Raw genomic sequence first — 24,440 nt, 5'->3', positions numbered from 1 at the left:
CATGGACAACCCTGTACCCTCACAGGCAGGAGAGTCTGCTGCTGCTAGTACCAGCTCCTCTCAAGTAAACTAAGGTTTAGGCCCCCTTTTCAGTACCTGGGGGGATATTCTCTTACTGGGCTATGGGCTGTAAGGTATAGTCTCAGCTGTCAGTGGCACCTTTTTATTTTTTTCACTGCACAGAGGTGTAATGGGATAGAGCCGGGCCTTAAATACACTATTTGTCTTCTGTCTTTACATGGGCTAAAGCCCAGGATAAGACTGAGGTGATGCCCCCAAGACAAAAATGTGCTGATTGTGAGGCTAGGCTAAGCTCTGTGTGGGAAAAGCCCTTATGACGTAGCTATGTTGGATAGTCTGGTAAAGGAACAAATCCGTAACCGCATGTCCCAAAATTCTTTCATCAGTCACGGATGAGATGACTTCAACCTTTTAAATAATTTAAAGGTTTGATAGAAAAGATGCAGGGTCCTCTGCGGTACCTGTTATACCAGTCCCCACTCAGTGATTTAAGAGGAGAGGGTGACTCCTCCAGGGGGGGGCTCAAGATACAAATTGTCCCTTGATGTTGACGATCTGCATAAAGCCATTTACAACACCTTAGAGATCAAGAAGAAAGGGTGCAGCTGTCCAAGCATGACCAGATGGGTGAGGGATCTCATGCTTAGAAATCAAGGGTGTTCCCAGTGCATAGCTCTCTAGCCACTTCAGCCCCGGACCATTTGGCTTGCCATTGACCAGAGCACTTTCTTTTCTTACATCAGAGGACACAGCCATAGTAATAACTATATGGGTTATATTGACCTATCGGGTGCTGGACACTGGTGCGTCCCTTAAGGCGTGTACTTCCCCCATATAACCCCTCCCATTACTGGGAGTCTTCAGTTTTTCTCCAGTGTCTAAGGTGTTGGGCATGAGTAAGGATGTGTTGTACTGAGCTCCACGGGCAGAAATCCTTGATGAGAGCCAGCCATCCTGACCGGATCCGTTCTGATGTCTTTGTAATGGGCTTAATGAATGGTACCCGGGCCTTGTAATCCGAAGAAACTAAGTTTTTCTTGCGGATGCTTCTCTTTGAGTGCTGGGCCCTGGGTTCCAGTACTTTTTTTGGTAGTGAGGCCAATAAAAGTTTACTGGCAGGGTCCATTTACCGGTCCATAGTATAGTATAGATCTGATCAGATATTGATCTGTTCAGATTCTATACCACTACAGGAGGTTTATGCTTTGCGCGTGGGTGTTAGCGGTACTGGCACTAACCTAGCGCTGCCTGGGGCGACGCAGACCCTGACCCTAAAACCTAATTGATATCACCCGCCGGGTGATCAGGGGGTTAAACCTTTATTGGGTAATAAATGGTGGGTGCCCTGATGCTATAAAAAGCAAACTAACCAGAGTCACCCGTAACACTTATACGGTGATCACTGGTAAAAGGGTTAACTAGGGGCAATCAGGGGGTTAAAATCTTTATTAGGTAGTATATGGTGGTCCCTGGCGCTATATAAAAACCTGACGGGGAACCTAAATAACTAACTGGCTAACCAGCATCACCAGTGGCACTTATACGGTGATAGCTGGTGAAAGGGTTAACTAGGGGCAATCGGGGTTAAAACCATTATTGGGTAGTATATGGGGGTACCTAGCGCTTTAAAAACCTGGCAGGGAACCTAAAAAAATAACTAGCTACCTAGCGGCACCAGTGACACTAATGCAGCGATCAGACAAACGATTGCTTAGGGACACTGGCAAAAGGGGGTGAAAGGGTTAACTCTAGGAGCAATCGGGGTTAAACCTTTATGGGGGGGTGGTAGGGGGCTACCCTGGACCTAACACTAACTGCCCTGACAGTTTTTACTGTCACAACTGACACTAAATGCAGTGATCAGTAAGTAAATGATCACTGCAATCAGTGACACTGTGACTGGGAGGGGGGGGGGCGGGGGTCATCAGGGGGTGATTTGTGTGCCTATGTGTACCTACATGTTAGTGTAGTGTTGGTGCACTTACTTTCTCTGTTCTCCTCGCAGTCCGGTCAAAAAGACCGCCCGAGGAAAATGACATCACTTCCTCCCTGTCTGTTTACAATACACAACAGGGGAAGCTTCTCATTCGCCAGGAGAGATCGTGAGGGGATGGCCAGAAACCAACGGCCACCCCCTCATCCCGGATCGCTCCTCAAGCGAAACGGACCGCCGCATCCAGCGGGAGGGGGTCCGATCGGACCCCCACCCGCTGGAAGGCAAGCGCGTACATGTACGTGATTGTGCCTGTCGGTGCCATTGCGCCGACGTACATTGCCATGCGGCGGTCCTTAAGTGGTTAAATAATCCGGTTAGTACTTACCTGAGCTGCCCCAAACCACCTCTGTTCAGTTCTCCCGCCAACGCTCTTGGCTTCCACCTTCCACAAAATGTCCTCGTAGAAAGCTGCTCTCAATGGGGACGCTTGTGTGGGCTTGCTCGCCGTGCCTCACGGTTTGCATCCATTGACAGACAACGGGACTCAGCTCCCCCCTCCCCCCCCCCCCCCCCCCGCTCTCCCTTGTCACTGGCCAGTGGCTCCCCCTCCCTCAGCAATGCAAGTGAGACCAGGAACTGAAGGCAGAGGAGAGCTGCAGGTGGGCACAGTGAAGGGATACTGATGCCTAAACCCTTTTTCAACTTATGTAAGGAATGCATTTAGGTAAAATAAAGTTTTAGGCTTTATAAACACTTTAAAGGGTGTATTTTTAATTTTTTTTTTACAAATTTTGCCTCTTGGTTTTTCAGCGTCTCAAAAACTGGGAAATCAGAGAGCGGAAAAAAGCCAGAGATTACGAGAAAGACGCAGAAAGGGAGGAGGAAAGGCGAAGGGACATGGTATGTTTTGAAAGGTTGTCTAACCCTGGTTCTTAATTTTATGTGTTTTTATGGCAACTAATCTTCTGTTACCTGGCCTATAATAGGCAAAAGAAGCCAAAAGGTTAAAAGAATTTTTGGAAGATTATGACGACGACCGAGATGATCCAAAGTATTACAGGTAATTTCACATGATTACATGTAGTCAGTTCAGTCAATTATCTAATCTAGTGCTTTCAGTACAACCATATTATGCTATGGAGAATGCCTGTAACTGTCTTCATTGGTGCTTTACACAACACCTAACATTTTGTTTACCTAAGGCAGGCATGTCCAAAGTCCGGCCCGCGGGCCAATTGCGGCCCGCGGCCCGGTTTTGAACGGCCCGCCTGGTTATTTGGACATACATATCTTTTGTGGCCCCTGACGATCTCCCAGCGCCGGGGCCACAAAAGATATATATGCTTCGGAAGGTACAGGGAGGACAAGACCGAGCGCCGTACACAGGAGAATTTCCTGTTTACGGGCGGCCTCTGTAATAGGAAGTCCTTCTCCTGCACTGCCATTGGACGACTGTTCTGTCCATCAAAGGAGGCGGGACTTTCTATTAAAGAAGCCGCCGTGTAAACAGGAGATTCTCCTTTGGCGCTCGTCAGTGCATTCCTGGCAATGGTGCTGTGTTCCTGGCAATGGTGCTGCGTTCCTGGCAATGGTGCTGCGTTCCTGGCAATGGTGCTGCGTTCCTGGCAATGGTGCTGCGTTCCTGGCAATGGTGCTGCGTTCCTGGCAATGGTGCTGCGTTCCTGGCAATGGTGCTGCGTTCCTGGCAATGGTGCTGCGTTCCTGGCAATGGTGCTGCGTTCCTGGCAATGGTGCTGCGTTCCTGGCAATGGTGAGGCATTTGGGGAGGCATTCCTGGCAATGGTGCTGCGTCCCAGGCAATGGTGCTGCGTCCCTGGCAATGGTGCTGCGTCCCTGGCAATGGTGCTGCGTCCCTGGCAATGGTGAGTCATTCCTGGCAATGGTGCTGCATTCCTGGCAATGGTGAGGCATTTGGGGAGGCATTCCTGGCAATGGTGCTGCGTCCCAGGCAATGGTGCTGCGTCCCTGGCAATGGTGATGCGTCCCTGGCAATGGTGCTGCGTCCCTGGCAATGGTGCTGCGTCCCTGGCAATGGTGCTGCGTCCCTGGCAATGGTGCTGCGTCCCTGGCAATGGTGCTGCGTCCCTGGCAATGGTGCTGCATTCCTGGCAATGGTGAGTCATTCCTGGCAATGGTGCTGCATTCCTGGCAATGGTGAGGCATTTGGGGAGGCATTCCTGGCAATGGTGAGGCATTTGGGGAGGCATTCCTGGCAATGGTGCTGCGTCCCAGGCAATGGTGCTGCGTCCCAGGCAATGGTGCTGCGTCCCAGGCAATGGTGCTGCGTCCCAGGCAATGGTGCTGCGTCCCTGGCAATGGTGCTGCGTCCCTGGCAATGGTGCTGCGTCCCTGGCAATGGTGCTGCGTCCCTGGCAATGGTGCTGCGTCCCTGGCAATGGTGGGGGAATTCCTGGCTATGGTGGGGGCATTCCTGGCTATGGTGGGGGCATTCCTGGCTATGGTGGGGGCATTCCTGGCTATGGTGGGGGCATTCCTTGCTATGGTGGGGGCATTCCTTGCTATGGTGGGGGCATTCCTGGCTATGGTGGGGGCATTCCTGGCTATGGTGGGGGCATTCCTGGCTATGGGGGGGCATTCCTGGCTATGGGGGGGCATTCCTGGCTATGGGGGGGCATTCCTGGCTATGGGGGGGCATTCCTGGCTATGGTGGGGGCATTCCTGGCTGTGTTGGGTGTGTTCCTGGCAAAGGTGGGTCTGCAGATGTGCACTGATTAGGCTGCATTGGTGGGCACTGACCATTATTTTGCTTCACAGTTCTTTATTTAAACATTTTTTTTCCCTGAAACTTCCCTCTTAAAGTGAAGGTGTGTGTTATACGCCAATTAATACAGTATGTACAAATACGCCCAAGCTCATTTCTTCCCACACACAGCCACAAAGGCAAGAGAATTCTTGTTGGGCAGTGTATTAGAGCCCGAACGAACACACTTAGACCGAATTTTAACGATTCAAAGAATGTCAGGCAAAATGGTCGGCCCTCGCGCATGTTCACTTCATCAAATCCGGCCCTCTTTGAAAAAAGTTTGGACACCCCTGACCTAAGGGAAAACCCCTCAAACCCATTTTGTTCAAAAAAGGAAAAAACCTGTCCTATATGTAGAATTGAAGACTTTGTAATGGACCATACATTGCACAAGCTAATTTCAGAGAAGTTATGTCAAAAGAATTAAAAATGCTTTTAACAATTCTGAAACGTTTACAGTGTTCAGCTCAATGCCTTTAGAAAGCTTTTTACTGTAATCATACAGCACACTTGACTTTTAATTTTAGACCAGAGGTTATATGCTGCTACCTTTAGGCGAATCGATACTGGCAAAAACTTTTTGCTAGGGCCACCCCTAGAACATGCACATATAACCCCTCACACTCTGTGAGGCTCTCGTTTTTTGCTAGTTTCCTAATTGACTTGTTCCCCTCTGGAGAGGGCTTTCTTTTGTAAACCATTGAATTCTTCCACTTGAAATGGCTCTCAACAACTGACTACCTTGTGCTACCTAACAGTTTCTAGATCTTTTATCCCCTCGGTGTGTACTACAGAGGATTTCTCAGGACCCAACTGTGGTGCCGGTCTACAATGTTTGCTTTGGGCACTGGATCCTTATTTTAGTGCTTACCTTGGCACAAAAGGCAATTTGTGAACTTGGCAACAGGGTGCTATTACAGATCCAGGGCTGTGGTCCATTTCTGTTTCCCAGACCGTGAAGAAAAAGCCCCTTTTGGGGCTAAATACTCTGTGTGACTGAAGTCTGTACAATTTTAATAGGCCCAGTGGCTTGGATAAGGTTTCCATGTATATGGACTACTGTGCCTTGCAATTTTCAATAACACTAATTTGCAGGGCATAGCATACCCTGCAGTTTAGTGAGAAGAAGATAGGGAGTTAATCCCTTTATTGTGGTAAAAGTTTTTCATTTTGTGTCTCACACTTCTCACCACAAGCACATTTAATATTGGTAATTTTAACTCCCATCTGAACCTCAAGTGCTTGTAAAGACTGAAGGTTTTTTACCTTTTATGTATGAAGGTAAAAAAAACCTTCAGCATGCAGCCCCTCTAATACTAAACTAATCCAGCAATGTGCACAAGAGCAGCTGCTCTCCCAGATCTCTGCCTCCTCATTGGCTCCTGCCACTGTCGATCGCAACCAGTGGGGGGATGGGGGCCGTGCCCTGTTTTATGGAATTACAGCGCAAGGCTTGGGAGAAAGCATGCACTAGTGCCCATATAGCAAGTGGCTTGCTATGGGGGCCCTTGGGGAAGCCAGATTTGCCAGTAGGAGAATCGGGGCTGCTCTGTGCAAAATAATTGCACAGAGCAGTTAAGTATGAAGTTTTTTATTTTTTTTATATTTGTACTTTTTTTTTTTTTTGAATCCAAGAAGGATGAGGTAACTGCATCATGCCTCCTAGACTACATGTTTCCACATACCTGTTATTCCAAGACGAGAACACACTCAATTCCATCTTCTACATAGGCAATACCACAGAAATTCTTAAGTCCCTGGGTTATAGTGGCGCCTTCTCTGGACATGAAAAACGCCATCCATTCTGCAATTGTACACCATGAGTACCCCACTGGGGATTCCCTCAATATGAATGACCGACACAGGTGCAGAGGAGCAGGGATAAAAGGGAAGAATAGCATGCATTCTGTTGATGGCCTACAGGAGACACAGAACACTCAGGGTTGATAGCTGTTCACTTGTCCTAAAGCAATGTCCTATAGCGACACTGCTCCCCTCTTCTGACTTAAACCTCCTCTCAGGCACTACTAGAACCTTCAGGTTTCAGCACCCAAAAATGATATGCATCCTTTCTCCCTGACCCTGTTCATGAATCAGAAGCATGACCACCTTTGCCAAAGATATAGAGGAAAGTATTGAGGATATTGGTTTTGTAGTGGAGGATTTTCCTTCCCCTGACACTTATGAGATACCAGCTATGGCCTGCACCAGATGCTTTCCATTGTGGACATGCTAATTGATGAGGTTTGCACTTGACTAATTTTACACAACCAAAGCAGACCCCCTATGGGTACTAAGGTTGAATGTGCAGCCTGCGACTGGTTAACTCCTGAAAGGATGTTGTCTTTTTAAAGGATACAAAAAAGACTTTCGGTCTCTTTTTACCATCTCTGCCAGCTTCAGACCTAAGGAAGGGATATTTCACTGCCTTGCACCAACTTTGGGCATGAGGAGTGGTTGTACCAGTTCCTTTATAAGAAAGGTTTCAAAGGAAAATGCAGCTGTGGACCTTCTGGCTTCAACAAGCTGAACCAATTCATGGCCAAGGCAGAAGACCTCTAGCCTTCAGAGTAGATGCTCTGGATAGTTCTAGCCTTGATTTCAACTGGTTTATGACTTCCCTCTGCTGACCTTCCCTCAACTGCTGTGCAAGACAAAGGGAGTGTCTGATTCTCATACCAAAACATAACATTGTACACAGACCTACTCGGCCTTCTGTAAAACAACCCTTGTCCGCTTTCAAACAGGCCAGACTTACTGGTCAAGGCCCCCTGTTCAACCCTGCAGCTCAGTCATCGGCTTAACGGCATTCCTGTTGAAACTCAAGTCCTAAAGGATAAGGGGTATGTTTGATTTGGTTGTTTCCCCCTTGCTCCGAGCAAGGAAATCCAACTTCTGCAAGACTTGCCTTCACTTATGGAAGATATTCTTTGCATGGTGCGAGGACAGGTGGCTTGAACTTGGGGGATAGACTTCCTCATATTATTGCCTTTCTTCATTCTGATCTTGACCAGTGTCTGGCCCTAAGTACCCTTTAAGGAACAGGTTTTTGCCTTATCCATAGTCTTCCAGAAACCTCTTGCCTCACAATCCCTTATCAAAGGCTTTCTACTTGATGTTGCTCTTTGTCACATTCGCCTCTAAACCTGGTGTTCTGTTTTCCAGAGGGCTCCTTTGAACCAATTAAAGACATTCTGCTTGTTTCCAAGGTAGCAGCTCTCTAGTAAAGAACTTTTTCTTGCTTTGAAGACAAACAAGGTCGTTTTGAAACCAAAAACTTTTTTTTTTTTTTTTTTTTACCCCAAGGCGTTTTTTCCTCAGACGACTCTGTTCACACACAAGTTTTAACAGGTGGAAGTCTGAGCCCCAGCCTATTAACCACTTGCCGCCCGCCCTATAGGCAATTGACGGTGGCAAAGTGGTTGCATAATCCTGATCGGACATCATATGACGTGATCAGGATTATGAGCCGCTGCGTGCCCCCGGGGGCGCGCATCGCGGCGATCGTTGTGGGGTGTCAGTCTGACACCCGGCAACTACGATCTCGGTAAAGAGTCTCCGACGGAGACTCTTTACCACGTGATCAGCTGTGTCCAATCACGGCTGATCAGTGTAATTAGTAAGAGCCGGTGATCGGCTTTTTCTCACTCGCGTCTCAGACGCGAGTAGAGGAGAGCCGATCGGCTGCTCCTCTGACGGGGGGGGGGGTGTCTGTGCTGATCGATTATCAGCACAGCCCCCCTGAGGATGCCCACATGACCACCAGGGACACCACCAGACCACCAGGGATGCCCAGCAAAAGGTAATCCTCCCTAGACCACCAGGGATGTCAGTCAGTGCCACAATGGATGCCAATCAGTGCCCATAATGGGCATCACTGATTGGCATGCATTATTGTTTGGCACTGATTGGCATCCATTAGTACAGTATAACAATACAATGCCGCCTATGAGGGCCCACCCGTGCCGCCTATGAGGGCCCACCCGTGCCGCCTATGAGGGCCCACCCGTGCCGCCTATGAGGGCCCACCCGTGCCGCCTATGAGGGCCCACCCGTGAGTGCCCACCCGTTCCGCCCATCTGTGCCGCCTATCTGTTCCGCCCATCTGTGCCGCCTATCTGTTCCGCCCATCTGTGCCGCCTATCTGTTCCGCCCATCTGTGCCGCCTATCTGTTCCGCCCATCTGTGCCGCCTATCTGTTCCGCCCATCTGTGCCGCCTATCTGTTCCGCCCATCTGTGCCGCCTATCTGTTCCGCCCATCTGTGCCGCCTATCTGTTCCGCCCATCTGTGCCGCCTATCTGTTCCGCCCATCTGTGCCGCCTATCTGTTCCGCCCATCTGTGCCGCCTATCCGTTCCGCCCATCTGTGCCGCCTATCCGTTCCGCCCATCTGTGCCGCCTATCCGTTCCGCCCATCTGTGCCGCCTATCCGTTCCGCCCATCTGTGCCGCCTATCCGTTCCGCCCATCTGTGCCGCCTATCCGTTCCGCCCATCTGTGCCGCCTATCCGTTCCGCCCATCTGTGTTTAAGTGCCCGGTATTGAAGTGGTTAAAGAATGGGCCACAGTGTGCTTCAAGTTATTGGCGTATTTTGCTCAGGTTTTCTAAACCCCTGGGTATTTTTTGTGGGCCTGTTTGCATTTCTTTGTTGCTATGTTGTCCGCCCCTCAGCTTTATTGCCTGGATATGTCCCATGGTCTCTGAATACAAGTACTGTACAATTAAGATAGGTTTTAATGTGAATTCTTTATATTGGAGTACAGGACACAGGTCTCTCACCTGTCTTTCTTGATCTCTCCTCTCTACTGTTTGCTAAACGAAAGCCTCTCGAAGTGGGCTAGTTGTTAGTTTTTTCTAGTATCCAGTCATCTGAAGGTTGCAATATATAACTTATAATCTGTAAATACAAGTGCTTTACTGTACTCCAAGATTGGTGAATTTACAGGTTAGTCAAAATTCCTAATTTGCATAAGTGTATTAGAATTTCTCTTCCTACTAGGATGAATTGTAAGAGTTACTCGTTTCTACAGGCTGTGCATGCATTCAATTTTTTTTTTTTTACAACTGCTGGCTCTTTTACAGCTGTTGACCTTTTTATAAACGTACTTTTATAATACTTCACCTCCATAAAATTATGTACTTGTATTGTAGAGGGAGCGCACTCCAGAAGCGGTTAAGGGACAGGGAAAAGGAGATTGAAGCAGATGAACGGGATAGAAAACGAGAGAAAGAAGAACTTGAGGAAATCAGACAGAGGTTATTGGCTGAAGGACACCCAGACCCAGATGCTGAACTTCAAAGGGTCAGTATTAGATTTTTTTTATTTTTTTTCCAGGGCTTGTCATATTCATTTTCAAAAATGCCTCCTGGTGTGCAGAACCTTGGACTCATTTGTTGTCCTGCTAAGCTAGGGTTTAAATTGGTATCCACTTCAGCTTTTCACCTCCTTCGAACCTTACCTGTTTAAAATATTAAGTCAGCCATTACAGATACTGTAGCTGCTGACTTTTAATGAGGGCACTTACCTGTCTAAGGACCCATTGTCGTCCTTACCCGATCCGGTTCTTCGCCAGTCTTCCCCCGCAAAAGCATGTTTATTGTGTGAAGCTGGCTGTGACTCCTTGTGGCTTCACACAGTATATTCACTAGCTGCACTGTATGAATGGTCCTGCAGCTACCTGGGACCTGTGATGGGGGGGGGGGGATTCCAGTGCAATGCAAAAAAAAGTCCATCAGTGTTAGAGAAGGGAGCGAGGAAAACCTAAAACTGAACCTCCCTGTTAGATTGAAGTTCCTCAAGTATAGTATTTACTTACCACCTTGGAAGATGAGAATGCAGTTCTGCCCTGGCTAACTTTTGTATTACTTAGACCTGGGGTGTGTCCAGCCACAGTTAAGTGTTCTATAATCTCACTGTAGGTTGGGCCTGGTGGGACCTCTGCAGAATAGATGTTAATTTGACTACTGGGTAACTGAAGTTGATTATTTATCTGGTCTAACTTGAGATGAATGAGTGCTAAAAAATAGGGCTCTGCTGGACACCTTTTCACATCACATCCTACAAGTTTTATGAAATGAACTTGCCCAAGTAAAGGAGTCCAAAGGATTCTCTACAAATTGACTTGAGGAGCTGCCATTCAGGTGCCGCCCTAATAAGAAATTATAATCCTTTTGTTATAATGGTCATGACAACATAAAGGGCAGCAAATCCTTCCCCTCAATTTCATTGAGCTCTTTGCTAATCATTTAAAAGTGGGGAACCACTTCCTGCTCATTATCCTGTTTTTTTTTTTTTTTTTATAGTAGAACTAGGCTTCATTAACTTGCACATTTTGGAAATACCAGCATTTTTGTATATGTACTGATCCTTTCTGAGTTCTTTGATGTCAATATTTGGCAGTATATATACGACTTGCAGAGTCAGACATTTGGTGAATTAAACTAGAAGAGAACCACTGTTCCCAGTTCATATTTTTCACAAACCGGTTTCTCCAATGTTCGCAGCACTTTGACGCACTTCTCCATGTGTAGTTATTTTTTGTCTCTCCTTGAACCTTTTAATCATCAAAGGTGTACACACTTTTTCATTCTGTCATTCCTGAGAGTTGCACATGACTGACTAATCATGGAGTGGTATAACTTAAAAACAGGGTATTGTGATGGACTGTTCAAGACTGCAGGTAACCTGCAAAAGATTAGTATACCATTTTTTATCTCGTAATACCTTTGTTTGGATGGAGTGGAGCTAGACCCCAGAAAATACTTGCCAATGTCCCATAGATTCTGGCTGGCCTATGCCTCACTCTCTCTTCTATATTTTTACTATGGTTGTCTGAGAGGCTGTTTGGAATATTTATTAAGCATCTTTTTTTTAAGGCAGTACTTTAGGGAGTATGAGTTGGAATCAAAAGTACCAAATTTCTACATTTGAAGTATTTCATGTTTCGAAGTATATTATAAAATGTACTTGAAGACATCGGACATGTCTTCTACCAGCAGAGTACAGTATTTAAATGCTTAGAATTTTTTTGTGCATTTGTGTATTTTAATCTGCATGAATTTTATACCTGATGCTTAGATGGAACAAGAGGCAGAAAGGCGACGACAGCCACCACAGATTAAGCCTCAGCCAGAATCTGAAGAGGAAGAGGAGGAAAAACCTGTAAGAGAAGTAAAAGTTGAGGAACAAGTGGAAGAGGAGGAGGAGCCTGAACCAAAGCCTTGCCTTAAGCCCACCATGAGGCCTATTAGCTCTGCCCCATCTGTCTCGTCTGGTAGCGGACATGCAACCCCCAATTCTCCAGGGGACGAGTCTCCATGTGGAATTATCATTCCACATGAAAATTCTCCAGAGCAACAGCCACAAGAGGAGTACCGGCCAAAAATAGGCCTGAGCCTCAAATTAGGTGAGCCATTTGTTTCTAGGTACTTGGCTAGTGTTTGTGGCTTTGTTTCTTACAGCTGTTTTCTGAATATTGAAGTCTCATTACTTATTGTGTTTTTTTTTTTTTTTTTTATCTTTAGGAGCCTCCAGTAGTCCGAGTCAGCCAAACGTTGCAAAAAGGAAGAAACTGCCAGTAGACAGTGTATTTAATAAATTTGAGGATGAAGATAGCGATGAGGTGCCAAGAAAAAGAAAACTGGTTCCACTGGATTATGGTGATGACGACAAATCTTCAGCCAAAAATAATGTGAACACAGAAGAGAAACGCAAACATATCAAGAGTCTTATTGAAAAAATACCTACAGCTAAACCAGAGCTGTTTGCTTATCCTTTGGACTGGTCCATTGTAGACACTGTGAGTGTTCTCTGCTTTCAGCTGCTTATAGCAATAGCTGATGGAAATTTTCATCTGGCCAAGCTTTCTAAACTGAAATATCTACACAAGTAATCTGAGGATCAAAAGCGACAAATCTTTTTTTTTTTTTTTTTTTTTTTTTTTTTCATATATCTTAAGTTAAAATCATCCCTTTATTTGCAGGATTTCCTGTTTTGGCTAGGGGATAGGAAGTGGAGGTAAATCTCCCAAATGAAACGCAGAATAGGGATTATAAGCCCCCCTTACTCGTTCCAAAATGAAGAAAATTTGCCTGTAGTAGTATTTTCTTCTTGTATTTATAATTGACCAACACTCCAAAGCTTAAGTTTACACTTTTTTTTTATTTTTTATTTTTTTTTAAACCGGCACCAGGGACAGTACTTATAGTTAATGAGAAGTGTCTCTTGGCGATGACTGGTCTCTTGGTTGTAATCACCTGTCCTCTGATTTGGAGGATGTACAGATGAGTGAATAGTTATCCATTCATAGAGCACTTTTCAATGATGAGAGCTATCGTGCAGCTTCTATCGGATGAGGAGGGGGGTGAAAAGGGTGGCCATAGTCGGCACTCTTGAGTGTCTATGACCTTAGGAGGAGGCTTGGAGGTTTTCAACTAAGAGACCAGCTTCCAGCACAAAGGACATTTTTCATCGAATGCAAGTACTGTCCCTTGTACTGATTAAAACAAAAAAAGTAACTCAATTTTGGCTTTACATATAGGCATCCTAATTATAATCCAACACAAAGACACTTTAACCACTTCAGTCCCAGAATCATTTACCACCTTTAATGACCAGGCCTTTTTTTTGCGTTACAGCACTGTTACCTTTTTTCCCGCACTATATTTCTTTATTATAGAATTTCATCATTACAGACCAGTATATTCTTATTGGAAAATTTAATATCTCCTTAGTAAACTAATACACAATTTCCTTATTTTTAAACCCACATATAGGGTCAGTCCAAAGCAAGTTCTGAAATTTTTCTTTCTTTTCCCTTGCATATACAAAATTGGCATTACTTTAACTGGCAATTGCGCGGTCATGCGATGCTGTACCCAAATCAAATTTATGTCCTTTTTTTCACCCAACAAATAGTTTTCTTTTGGTGGTATTTGAACACCTCTGCAGTTTTTATTTTTTGCGCTATAAACGAAGATTGATCATTTTGAAAAAAATATATATTTTTTACTTTCTGCTACAATACAATATTCAAAAAAAATCAAAAAAAATTATTAAACTATTTAGGCCAATATGTATTCTGCTATATATTTTTGGTAAGAGAAAATCGCATCTCATCTAAAAAATAGGGGCTAGACTTATGGACTTCTACTTTTTGTTTTTACTGGTAATGGCGGTGATCTGTATTGGTGACACTTTGGGGACCAGTGACACCAATACAGTGATCAGTGCTAGAAAAATGCACTGATTACTGTATAAATTACACTTACAAGGGAAAGGGGTTAACTGTTCCCTCAGTGTGTTTCTAACTCTGTGGTGGAAAGTGCTGAAAGGAAAAACACAGATCGCTGTTCCTGATCACAAGGAAAAGCAGATCTCCATGTTATCCCCTGTCAGAACAGGGATCTGCCTTGTTTACATAGGCAATCCCCTTTCTGCCTCTCTGTACTTCAATCGTGGTGGTCAGTGGCAATCGGCTCCTCCTACAGGCAATGGGTGTGCCCATATGATCGCATGAAACTGCGAACAGGTGCGTTGTTTCACTCAATAGAGCCGCCATTCCGCAGTAGATATGCAGTGGGCGGTCTTTAAGTAGTTAAGTGCAACTAAAGGCAAAAACCTTTTTTTTCTTTTTTTTGGGGGGAGAGGGATTGGAAGGCTTGTCTGTTTTTAGTGCTCACTGTGCCCCCGTTTGTCCTGTTGACCATTATCATTGAAAGTGAAAGAAAATCCCATACTTTGGGTTGTCCCAAGAAAAGTAATGGAGGAAAAATCTTCCAATTGAGACACTAGTTCTGGTGGTGGCCCCCAAGAAATTCCCATAATTTGCAGATTTCCTCTCACTTCCTGTTTGGATATTGGGACAGGAAGTAAAGGGAAATTTCTGCAATAAAACATGGTGAAAACAATCTGACGGGTCATATCCCTCCCTTAAGCCCTCATACAAGCTATTATATTTTCTGCAGATGTTTGTCTTTAGATTTACCAAAACCAGGTAGTGCAAGGGCCTGCCTGATTGCATACAAATTGAAACTCTTAAGGTTTGACCTTATATTATATAGTTTTTGTAAATCTGAAGACCAAAGTCTACAGAGAATCTATTGGTGTGTATGGAGTCTAACTCCAAAAAAAAATAAAGTTTGCTCTTAGTTTTACTTTAACCTATTGGTCAGAAACACCTCTTCTCTGCCTTTAATTTTGCTATGTTATGGGCTGCAATTTCCCTAACTGCCTTCTTGCTTTGCCCCTAAGGCAAACATGATTGTATTTTGCAGTGCCTTTTAATTGGCATCCCAACTCACATTAAGGGGGCAGCACTTGTGAATCCTCTATGCAGTGCTGCATTGCCTGTTTTATGTGCATTGGTAATCTATTGAAAATGAATGGCCTGTCGTATTGTGTTCAAAACAATTAGTGTGAACAGGCTCTGGAAATTGGGGACTGACAGACCCCGATTTTAAAGGTGAAATTTAAATCAGACTGGGTCACAGAAGAGGACTTTCAGGATAATGAAGGCAATAGCAAGCAGGCATCTTTGTAACATATTCTCATAGGCAGTATGTTTGCAGTTTGTGGAGAAGGTTAATTTTATTTTTTTATCATTTTTGATTTTCTGTCTCATTTAAAATACACCTATGATAAAAATGATAGACCCTTAATTTCTTTGTAAGTGGGCAAAGTTACAATATCTGCAGGGGATAAAATAATAATTTCCCCACTGTATGTGAAACTGAGAATCCGCTTACATTTTATAATTAGTAGTCTAGCGGAATCAGGCTTTTTTTATATTGAAAAACACAAAACGTTGATGGTAAATTTCTTTAACACTAGTTGACTGGATCTCACTTTAATTCAGACTTCAATCTAGTCGCTGACCTTGAGCAAGTGTTCAGATCTGTGACTCAGACTAAGTTCATAGCCAGGCACTGTTCAGGAGGCCAACATTGATCATTTCCTTTAACCGCGTTGGGCAGTGGCACTAGTTTTTTGTGGGGAGAGCCGGTTAGGCAGTTTACTGGATATTGCCTTCTGCCTGACTATTCATAGTATAATGGTGGATAGCTGTCATGCTCCTGAAGCACAAAAGCAGTGTAACATTGAAGAGCAAATTAGCAGTGGCAGATGTCCTGTTTCTGCTGACTTGTAACTGAAAGCTTGGACAGCGTAGGTGACCAGGAGCATTGTTTCATGTCATTAGGGACTACAGACCACTGTGTAATGATTACACAGGCCAACACATGTTTTTTGGTGCCTTGAATGTAAGACCTGTTCCTGGGTATGTTTGACCTGCTGTTTCCAAAACTGACAAATTCCCTATCCGCTCTAGTTTTTGAGTCTGGTCACCTATCACAAATCGGGATATAAATATGGCAAAATACACAGATTCAGGCAGCACTGTTGGAAAGTAGCCATAACCTCTACAATGCTCAATCTGAAAAATTAAATGATACGAGTGGCAATATATACACAGCACCTATATCCTAAATATAATAGTTATTACCTTGGACTTTGGAATTCAGCATAACTTGTGTGCAAAAACACAAACTAGCCACTTAAGCCCCGAACCATTTTGCTGGCCAAAGACCAGCGCACTTTTTGCGATTCGGCACTGCTTAGCTTTAACTGACAATTGCACTGTCGTGAGAAGTGGCTCCCAAACAATAGAGCCCCCATAGAGCTTTCTTTTGGTGGTATTTGATCACCTCTGCAGTTTTTTCCTTTTTTGCGCATTATTTTTGCTATAATAAATATTCCCCAGTTTAGGCCGATACGTATTCTTCTACATATTTGTGGTGAAAAATCGCAATAAGTGGTTGATTGGTTTGCGCAAAAGTTATAGCGTCTACAAAATAGGGGATAGTTTTATGGCATTTTTTTAATTGGTAATGGCGATCAGAGATTTTTATAGTGACTGCGACATTATGGCGGACACGTCAGACAATTTTGTCGCTATTTTGGGACCATTCACATTTATACAGCAATCGGTGCGATTAAAATTGCCCCGATTACTTTGTAAATGTGACTGGCAGTGAAGGGGTTAACACTACGTGGTGCTGTAGGGGTTAAGTGTCCTGGGGAGTGTTTCAACCTGTAGGGGGGATGGACTAGCTGTGACACATCACTGATCATAGCGCCCGATCACAGGGTGCTATAAGTGACACTGTCACTTGTTTACATTAACATCTCCCCGTTCTTCCTCTCTGTGAGACCATTGAAGGTATCCTGTCCGCGGGACCCGCGACCTGACTCGCATAGCTCCCGGTCAGTGCGCACACTCGATGGCGCGGCTGCAAATTCAAAGGGATATACATGTGCGCCCATTTACCCAGCCGTGCCATTCTGCCGATGTACATCGACTTGTGCCGGTCGGGAACTGGTTAGGTAACAGAGGAGCAACTTGGTCAAGATCTTTTCAGAAACTGAAATAAAAAGGTTATATAATTTTGACCATATCTAATAAACTAGAGCTGATTCAGTCTAGCTAATGCAATTTTCTGAATCCACGCCCCAAATAACCCCAAGAACGGGTCTAAAAAGCAAGTCACCAAGTTTTTTTTTTTCTTCTTTGGCTGTTATCCATATAGAATTACTCAATGTACAAGCATGGTTTTAATACAGTTGCACACATTTTAACAAATTGCATTAGGTTAACATCTCTCATGCACAGCTAAGCCAAAAAAATAAGTTGTGTATACCTTAAAGGCATGTCAGATTTGCATTTTTTACTGCACTTAATTCTCTAACACAATTGTGTGATGTGTAAGTACAAGGAGTAGCAATACATTCAGTATTTTGTGTAATGTAAAAAGAGAAATTGTACGGTAATATATGGTTCATTTTTATATCTATAAAACACACAATCTCTTCCTACTGCAGACATTAATGGAGCGAAGAATTAGGCCCTGGATCAATAAGAAAATCATAGAGTACATTGGTGAAGAAGAAGCCACGCTGGTTGATTTTGTTTGTTCGAAGGTAAGGCATTTAAAACCTGTGCGGGTCAGCTAATGTAGGTTTACTCTTTTTTTATATAGCACTGATAAAAAAGGATAAGAGATTATGGAGACTGTTTGCCATAAAGAAACTTGCATCTAATGTTCCTAATAGTAATTCGACAGGCAGCCTGGAAAAGGGGGGGGTCAGTTATTTTGCGGGTATCTGTACTGTAGCAGGAATTTGAAAAATGCAGCTATAGAGACTGCATATAAACTCCATGCAGATAGTTCCCCTGGTAAGAATTTAGTTCAGGGCCTTGGTGCTTTTACAGGACTCAACTTAGGTTTTTTTTTTCTTTGAGTGTTTAACCACTTTCAGGACAGGACCATTTTGCTGGCTTAAGACCAGACCACCAGACCACTTTTTGCGATTTGGCACTGCGTCACTTTAACTGACAATTGCGCGGTCGTGGCTCCCAAACAAAATTGACGTCGTCTTTTTTTTTTCCCCTACAAATTGAGCTTTCTTTTGGTGGTATTTTGATCACCCCTGCGGTTTTTTTTTGCGCTATAGACAAAAATAGAGCGGCAATTTTGGGGGAAAAAAACACATTATTTTTTACTTTTTGTTATAATATCCCCCAAAAATATATAAACATTTTTGTTCCCCTCAGTTTAGTCCGATGCGTATCCTTCTACATATTTTTGGTAAAAAAAAATCACAATAAGCGATTATTGGTTTGCGGAAAAGTTATACGTTTACAAAATGGGGGATAGTTTTATAGCTTTTTTATTAATATATATATTTTTTTTACTAGTAATGGCAGCAATCAGCGTTTTTTATTGTGACTGCAACATTATGGCGGACACATTGGACATTTTTGACAGTTTGGGGACCATTGTCATTTATACAGCAATCGGTGCTATACAGTGATTCCTATGTAAATGACACTGGCAATGAAGGGGTTAACCAGGGGGTGGCAGTGTAGGGGTTAAGTGTTCCTAGGGGCGTGTTATTAACTGTGGGGGCCTGGACTTTGTTAGTGAACACTGATCTCTGCTCCAATCACATGGAGCAGAGATCAGCGTCACTTGTTGCTAGGCAGAACGGGGAGATGCTGTTTACAACAGCTTCTCTCCGTTCAGCCGCTCCGTGAGATGATCGTGGGTATCCCTGTGGCGATAGTCCGCGGGACCCACGACTGGACTCACAGGGGTCCCGACAGGCACGCGAGCACGGCGGCGCGCACGTGATGACAGGGCGGAATATAAAAATGGACATACCTGTACACCAATATGACTGCCCGTGCCATTCTGCCGATGTACATCGTCGTGCGCCAGTCGGGAACTGGTTAAACTGTAAAAAGGAATGCACAAGAGCACTCAGATAAGCACATTATTTTGACGTTTGCACAGCAGATATTGGAAAATCTCAATGGTCATTATTCCAGTGTCAAACTCAATTTGTATACGTTTATTTTACAAGTAAAGGTTTAATCTAGGGCTGAAACAACGAATCAATTAATCGATTGTTATTTTCATAATCGATTAATCGGGCAGTAACATAATGGGGTTAAAAAAAATTAGCCCTTTATAGTACAAAAAGAGCAAATCTCTACTGTAAATATTACTTTCACACAGTTCTACAGTAAAAAAAATGAACCCCTTAAAGTAGTGATTATCTGCTTTTTTTTTTTTTTTTTTTTTTTTACTATAAAGGGCTCATTTTAGTCTTTTTAACCCCATTATGTTACTAAGCGTCTTAGACCTGGTTCACATCTATATGTTTGTTGGTGCTTTTTGCAGAACTGCACTACAGTTCATTTACATGGTTTCCTATGGGATACTTTCAGATCTGTGCTTTTTTTCAGCCGCTGCGTATTTGGAAAAAGTCAGGGACTTTTAAACGCAAAATGGTGCGTCTTTGGTTCAATATACTTCAATGGATAAGCTGCAGAAAAGCATGCAATGCATTTTTGAGGCAATTTGTGTTTTTTAATCTGCCCAAAAAAAATGCAAAAACGCAAATTGCAGTAAAATCAAATGCGCAGAAATCAAAAACACACAGCAAAAAGCTCTGCAGAAACAGATCAAAAGCAAACTGCGTATGTGTGTACCGAACCTTATGCTGGCCACACAGATCAATTTTCAGATGAGCATATTCAGGCGAAAAATCTTTGTACATTCGCTGAATAAAAGAATTCTGTTTGAAATTTTCACTTGATTTTAAAATTCTGTTTTTAAAATTAATATATTTTCTGAATGAAAATCACATACACGGTCTGAAAATTCCTTTTACCAAGCCGTTTTCTATTTCCAAATTTTCCCGTCGCTGTGGTTGAAAATGAATGTCAATTTGACCCACTTTTTTTTTTAAGGTTGTTAACCGATTAATCCAAACAATAATCGGCCAACTAATCGATTATGAAAATAATCGTTAGTTGCAGCCCAGGTTTAATTGGTTCCAGAAGATTCCAAAGAAATAACAATTGCAGCCTGCTTTGTAGTAGTACATATGTAAAAAAACGTTATTCATTGCTTTTTGCAGAATTTATTTTGTATTCTGTTGTAAATTTCACATTATAGTCCTATGTTCCAACTAATTCAATGTTCTTTACTAGGTAATGGCACACAGCTCTCCACAAAGTATATTGGACGATGTTGCAATGGTGAGTACACATTTATTACTCAGTATATTTAAGAAATTGGGCAACTCCCTCCAATTCATATTTCTTGTTGAGAAGTTTATATAGGCGAGACCATATTAAAATACAGGTATACTTTTATTCTAAAACCTTGTACAGGATATAATCTTGATTTTTACCAAATGGCAATCTGGGGAATAACTACAACCAGTGCTGGTGATTGTTGGCATGGGGGAGGGGGGGGGGTGGGAGTTATTGTTTTATTACATTCTTAAATGGCTAAAATACCCGCCACATCCTTTGATAACCTTTGAAGTTGAATAGCAGGGTAGGTAAATAAGATGAATTAGGGTCACCTACACGGCCGTATCACCCCAGTAATCCACTGCCAGCACACACTTTTTCACCCCTGTTTTGTTAGCCCCTTTAGAACCACTGTAAACCATGTCAGGACTTTAGGACAAAAGATTGGGGATGAGTATTAAACTTCTTTGCTAACCTCCCACTGATCCCCCGACTCACTAAGTTCTACATGACACGAGAGCTGCTTTTGCAGGACTCCTTTAAAATGCAGGTTGCCTTGCATCAGCAGTTAGACCTGTGAAATGTATGGTATAAGTAAGTGTTTAGGAAAAGAAGAAACAAAACTTGTTATAAATTTCCTGTTCTGCTCTGTGCCGAGGTTTCAATAAGCATAGAAGCCCAAAGTATCGTCTTCAAAATGAGACCAGGTTAAATGCTCCCCTGTTTTTTACCTTGATGCATTAGCAGCTCTCCCCAGCCCCTCTAATACTTGAGCCCCATCTTGATCCAGCGATCTGGAGGAGATCCTCTGCTCTCTGGGTACTCTCCCTCATTGACTGAGATGGTAGCGGGTGCCATTGACTCCCGCTGCTGTCAGTCGGTGAGCCAATGAGGGGGGGGGGGCTGGTTATGGTGGGGCAGAGCTTGCGGCTCTGTCTGAATGAACATACAGAGCAGCGGCTTGGGGGCCCCTATAGCAAGATAGAAGCTAGGAGTGCGCTGGCGGGGGAAACGAAAAAGAGGAGTATCTGGACTGCTCTGTGCAAAACCACTGCACAGAGCAGGTAAATGACTGTTTTATATATATATATATATATATATATATATATAATATATATATATAAACATAGCCTTTAATATCACTTTAAGGAAACTGGAATTATTACATTGGTAATTGACTGATGTTGATACAGTTGAATGGTTTTGTGAATAGTTTTTAGGCTATCATGTTTTATTAACAGCAGTTTAGAATGTTTTGTTAAAGCCAGATTGGGCAATATTGACTTTTCATCAGTGTTCCCTGCTATTTAGACCTTATTTTATTTGATACTATCTTATGTTCTCCTTCAGGTCCTCGATGAAGAAGCTGAAGTATTCATAGTGAAAATGTGGCGATTACTAATTTATGAAACAGAAGCAAAGAAAATCGGTCTTGTGAAGTAAAACCTAGCCAAAATGCATTTGGTACCATCAAACCTTTGCTCTTAGGGCCTACAAAACATTGAACAGTATATTGCAGTCCCAGATTCCAGCAAGGTCATTCATACTTTCCAAAGTGATCAGACACATGTTTTTTATTTTTAGGGATTATGATTTTTTTTTTTCCTCTAGATTCTCAGCTTTCTCCTAACTAAAGTTATCTGCGACCACAGAATAGGTGCACAAAATAAACCAGTGTCTTACTGGTACGGTTTAAAATATTCAGCTGCTGTACATTGGTCTCTGGTAACAATGTTTGTCCATACACTTGTACATATTAAAATACCCAGTTTTTGCAATTTGTTTGCACTTATATACCTATTGGATAACAGCAGGATGAATGGCTGATCCCCTTGTAAATTTAGTTTACAAAAGTCCTTGTCTACTTTGTTTTTTCTATATTTATTGCTGCAAAATGACCTACATTTATTTTCTGTACAAATGGGCATGGCTGGCTGGTTACCTGGCAATACTTTTTCCATATTGTGCTGTAAATATTTTTCTTATGGTCCCATATCTGAAAGGGGGAGACAAAATAGCTTTCATCTGTAATTCCTCATGAGAGCGCCTATTTCCTGCTATTGAGTAACTCCATCTCCTGCCTTCCCACCTTTAATTTGGATAAGCCATAACCCATATAAAAAGCTGAGTTCCTATTTCGCAGGCCCTATCATATTGCACCTTTTTATAAGCGTGACAAGTGGCTGCAACATCCCTCTTGTCAGTGCTTATGTTTTATTCCTTTTTTTTTTTTGTCCATTATTTAATAAACTCCTACATTGGCTAATTGCAGACTAAAAACCTGCTATCCAACTATAAAAACTTTTTTTTTTTATTATTGATGTATGTTCTCATCCTGTAGCAATTTAACATTTGAGGGGATTGCATTGATCTAATTTTAATACCTGTATATGAGTGTGATTCAAGTATATCAGCAATAATTGCTGAACACAAGCACATTTCTAAGTTCTCAGCAAGGCCATAAAAACATCCAGCACATGGTTGAAAATGTATAAAACCTTTAAAACACTGGCATTATACATTATGTATAAAAAAAAACTATATGTCTTTGAATGTAAGTTCAGTGTTGCTCTCCTAGTGAGCAATAGTGTCTGTTGAGGAACACACATAACTGCTTATCTTTGTCATGATATATACTAGGGGTTGCACTCAGTTGTTCCCATCCACTCAACTAAATCTTGGTGTAGCTTTGTGTAGGGTTAATATACATCTGACCAATATCTATTCACCATTGGGACTGATTAACAAATGAACATGACCTGCTGTTTTTTTAATTGCTGCGATAAGTCTATCCTGTATTTAAGGCATCGGTTTGTCTGAAATGTTGAAGCTGTGATCTATGATTGCCAGATACCTTGCATTTGCAAACTGTGTTAAGCCATCAAAGGCTCGCTCTGTAAATAATTCAGACATTAAAGTGTATATATTTGATATGCGGACTTAGTGTCTTACAAGGTTTTCAGTTTCGGATTGAAAATAATCATACCAAGTGCAAGCACGTCATAAGAGGTACCTTTTTTTAAAACAATTCTACAAAAATTTCTGTTAGAGGCTTTGCCTGGGAGAAGGAGGAGCGTGTGGATGCAGTTATGAAGTGCAAACACCTACATGCAGCAGCCACCCAAATCTTTCTGTCACAGCTTCAGTCAATGCAGAAACTTGCCTGTCCCTCTTTCTGTGTCCTGTGCGTTCCTATGGGCCATTGATACTGCGAATCATAGTGGCAAGTCAATAAAAACGTAGGAGGCAAGGCCAAGCGGCAAGCTCTGGCAGAGTTTGCCCCAAAACCCCAGGGATAAAATCTTTTTAATGAAGGTGCAATAAGAGAAACTTGAATGTAACCAATAACATTTCATATGGTTCTCTATGAAAATGTGTTTAACCAATTCAAGACAGCTACAGCGCAGCTATGTTCTGAGAGGGCATCGGGCTTGCTCTGTGATTACTGTATCCTTTGACAGATCGAGGTAAAGGGCCAATAACTGTGCGATCAGCTGCAGTGCCATGAAAAAGTATTCATAACCCCCTTGAAATTTTCCACTTTTTGTCATGTTACAACCAAAAACGTAAATATATTTTATTGGGATTTTATGTGATAGGCCAACACAAAGTGACACAATTGTGAAGTGGAAGGAATATAAATTGGTTCAACATTTTATTTTAATTTTTCTTACAAATCTCAAAAGTGTGGCGTGCATTTGTATTCATCCTTTTTAATCTGATACCCCTAACTAAAATCTAGTGGAACCAATTACCTTCAGAAGTCAACCAGTTAGTAAAGAGAGTCCACCTGTGTGTAAACTAATCTTAGTAAAAATACAGCTGTTCTGTGAAGCCCTCAGGTCTGTTAGAGAACCTTGGTGATCAAACCGCATCATGAAGGCCAAGGAACCCACCAGACAGGTCAGGGATAAAGTTGTGAAGTTTAAAGCAGGGTTCGGTTATAAATCAATATCCCAAGCTTTGAACATCTCACATAGCACTGTTCAATCAACCCGAAAATGGAAAGTGTATGGCACAACTGCAAACCTACGAAGTCATGGCCGTCCACAAAAAACTGACAGGCCGGACAAGGAGAGCATTAATCAGAGA

At 42.9% G+C, this 24,440-nt stretch overlaps 1 protein-coding gene across 3 annotated transcripts in view; it reads left to right on the top strand.

The window, feature by feature from the left end:
• The window catches only part of RBM25 (RNA binding motif protein 25), an 83,220-nt gene extending 59,941 nt beyond the window's left edge, over positions 1-23,279 (top strand). For all 3 annotated transcript variants that reach the window (XM_077464583.1, XM_077464582.1, XM_077464584.1), the window contains exons 12-19: positions 2,768-2,857; positions 2,944-3,017; positions 9,895-10,045; positions 11,822-12,149; positions 12,268-12,542; positions 17,621-17,719; positions 20,301-20,348; positions 21,699-23,279. In XM_077464583.1, coding sequence (XP_077320709.1) covers positions 2,768-2,857; positions 2,944-3,017; positions 9,895-10,045; positions 11,822-12,149; positions 12,268-12,542; positions 17,621-17,719; positions 20,301-20,348; positions 21,699-21,791 — 1,158 coding nt within the window. In that variant the 3' untranslated portion in view covers positions 21,792-23,279. The remainder of the gene's footprint in view (positions 1-2,767; positions 2,858-2,943; positions 3,018-9,894; positions 10,046-11,821; positions 12,150-12,267; positions 12,543-17,620; positions 17,720-20,300; positions 20,349-21,698) is intronic.
• The last annotated feature ends 1,161 nt before the right edge of the window (positions 23,280-24,440 follow it).

This window comes from Lithobates pipiens, unplaced genomic scaffold (assembly GCF_037356315.1).
Source record: "Lithobates pipiens isolate NorthernLeopardFrog02 unplaced genomic scaffold, aLitPip1_a1.2 Scaffold_30, whole genome shotgun sequence".
Classification (NCBI taxonomy): Eukaryota; Metazoa; Chordata; class Amphibia; order Anura; family Ranidae; genus Lithobates; species Lithobates pipiens.
This window is presented reverse-complemented; position numbering and strand designations above follow the sequence as displayed.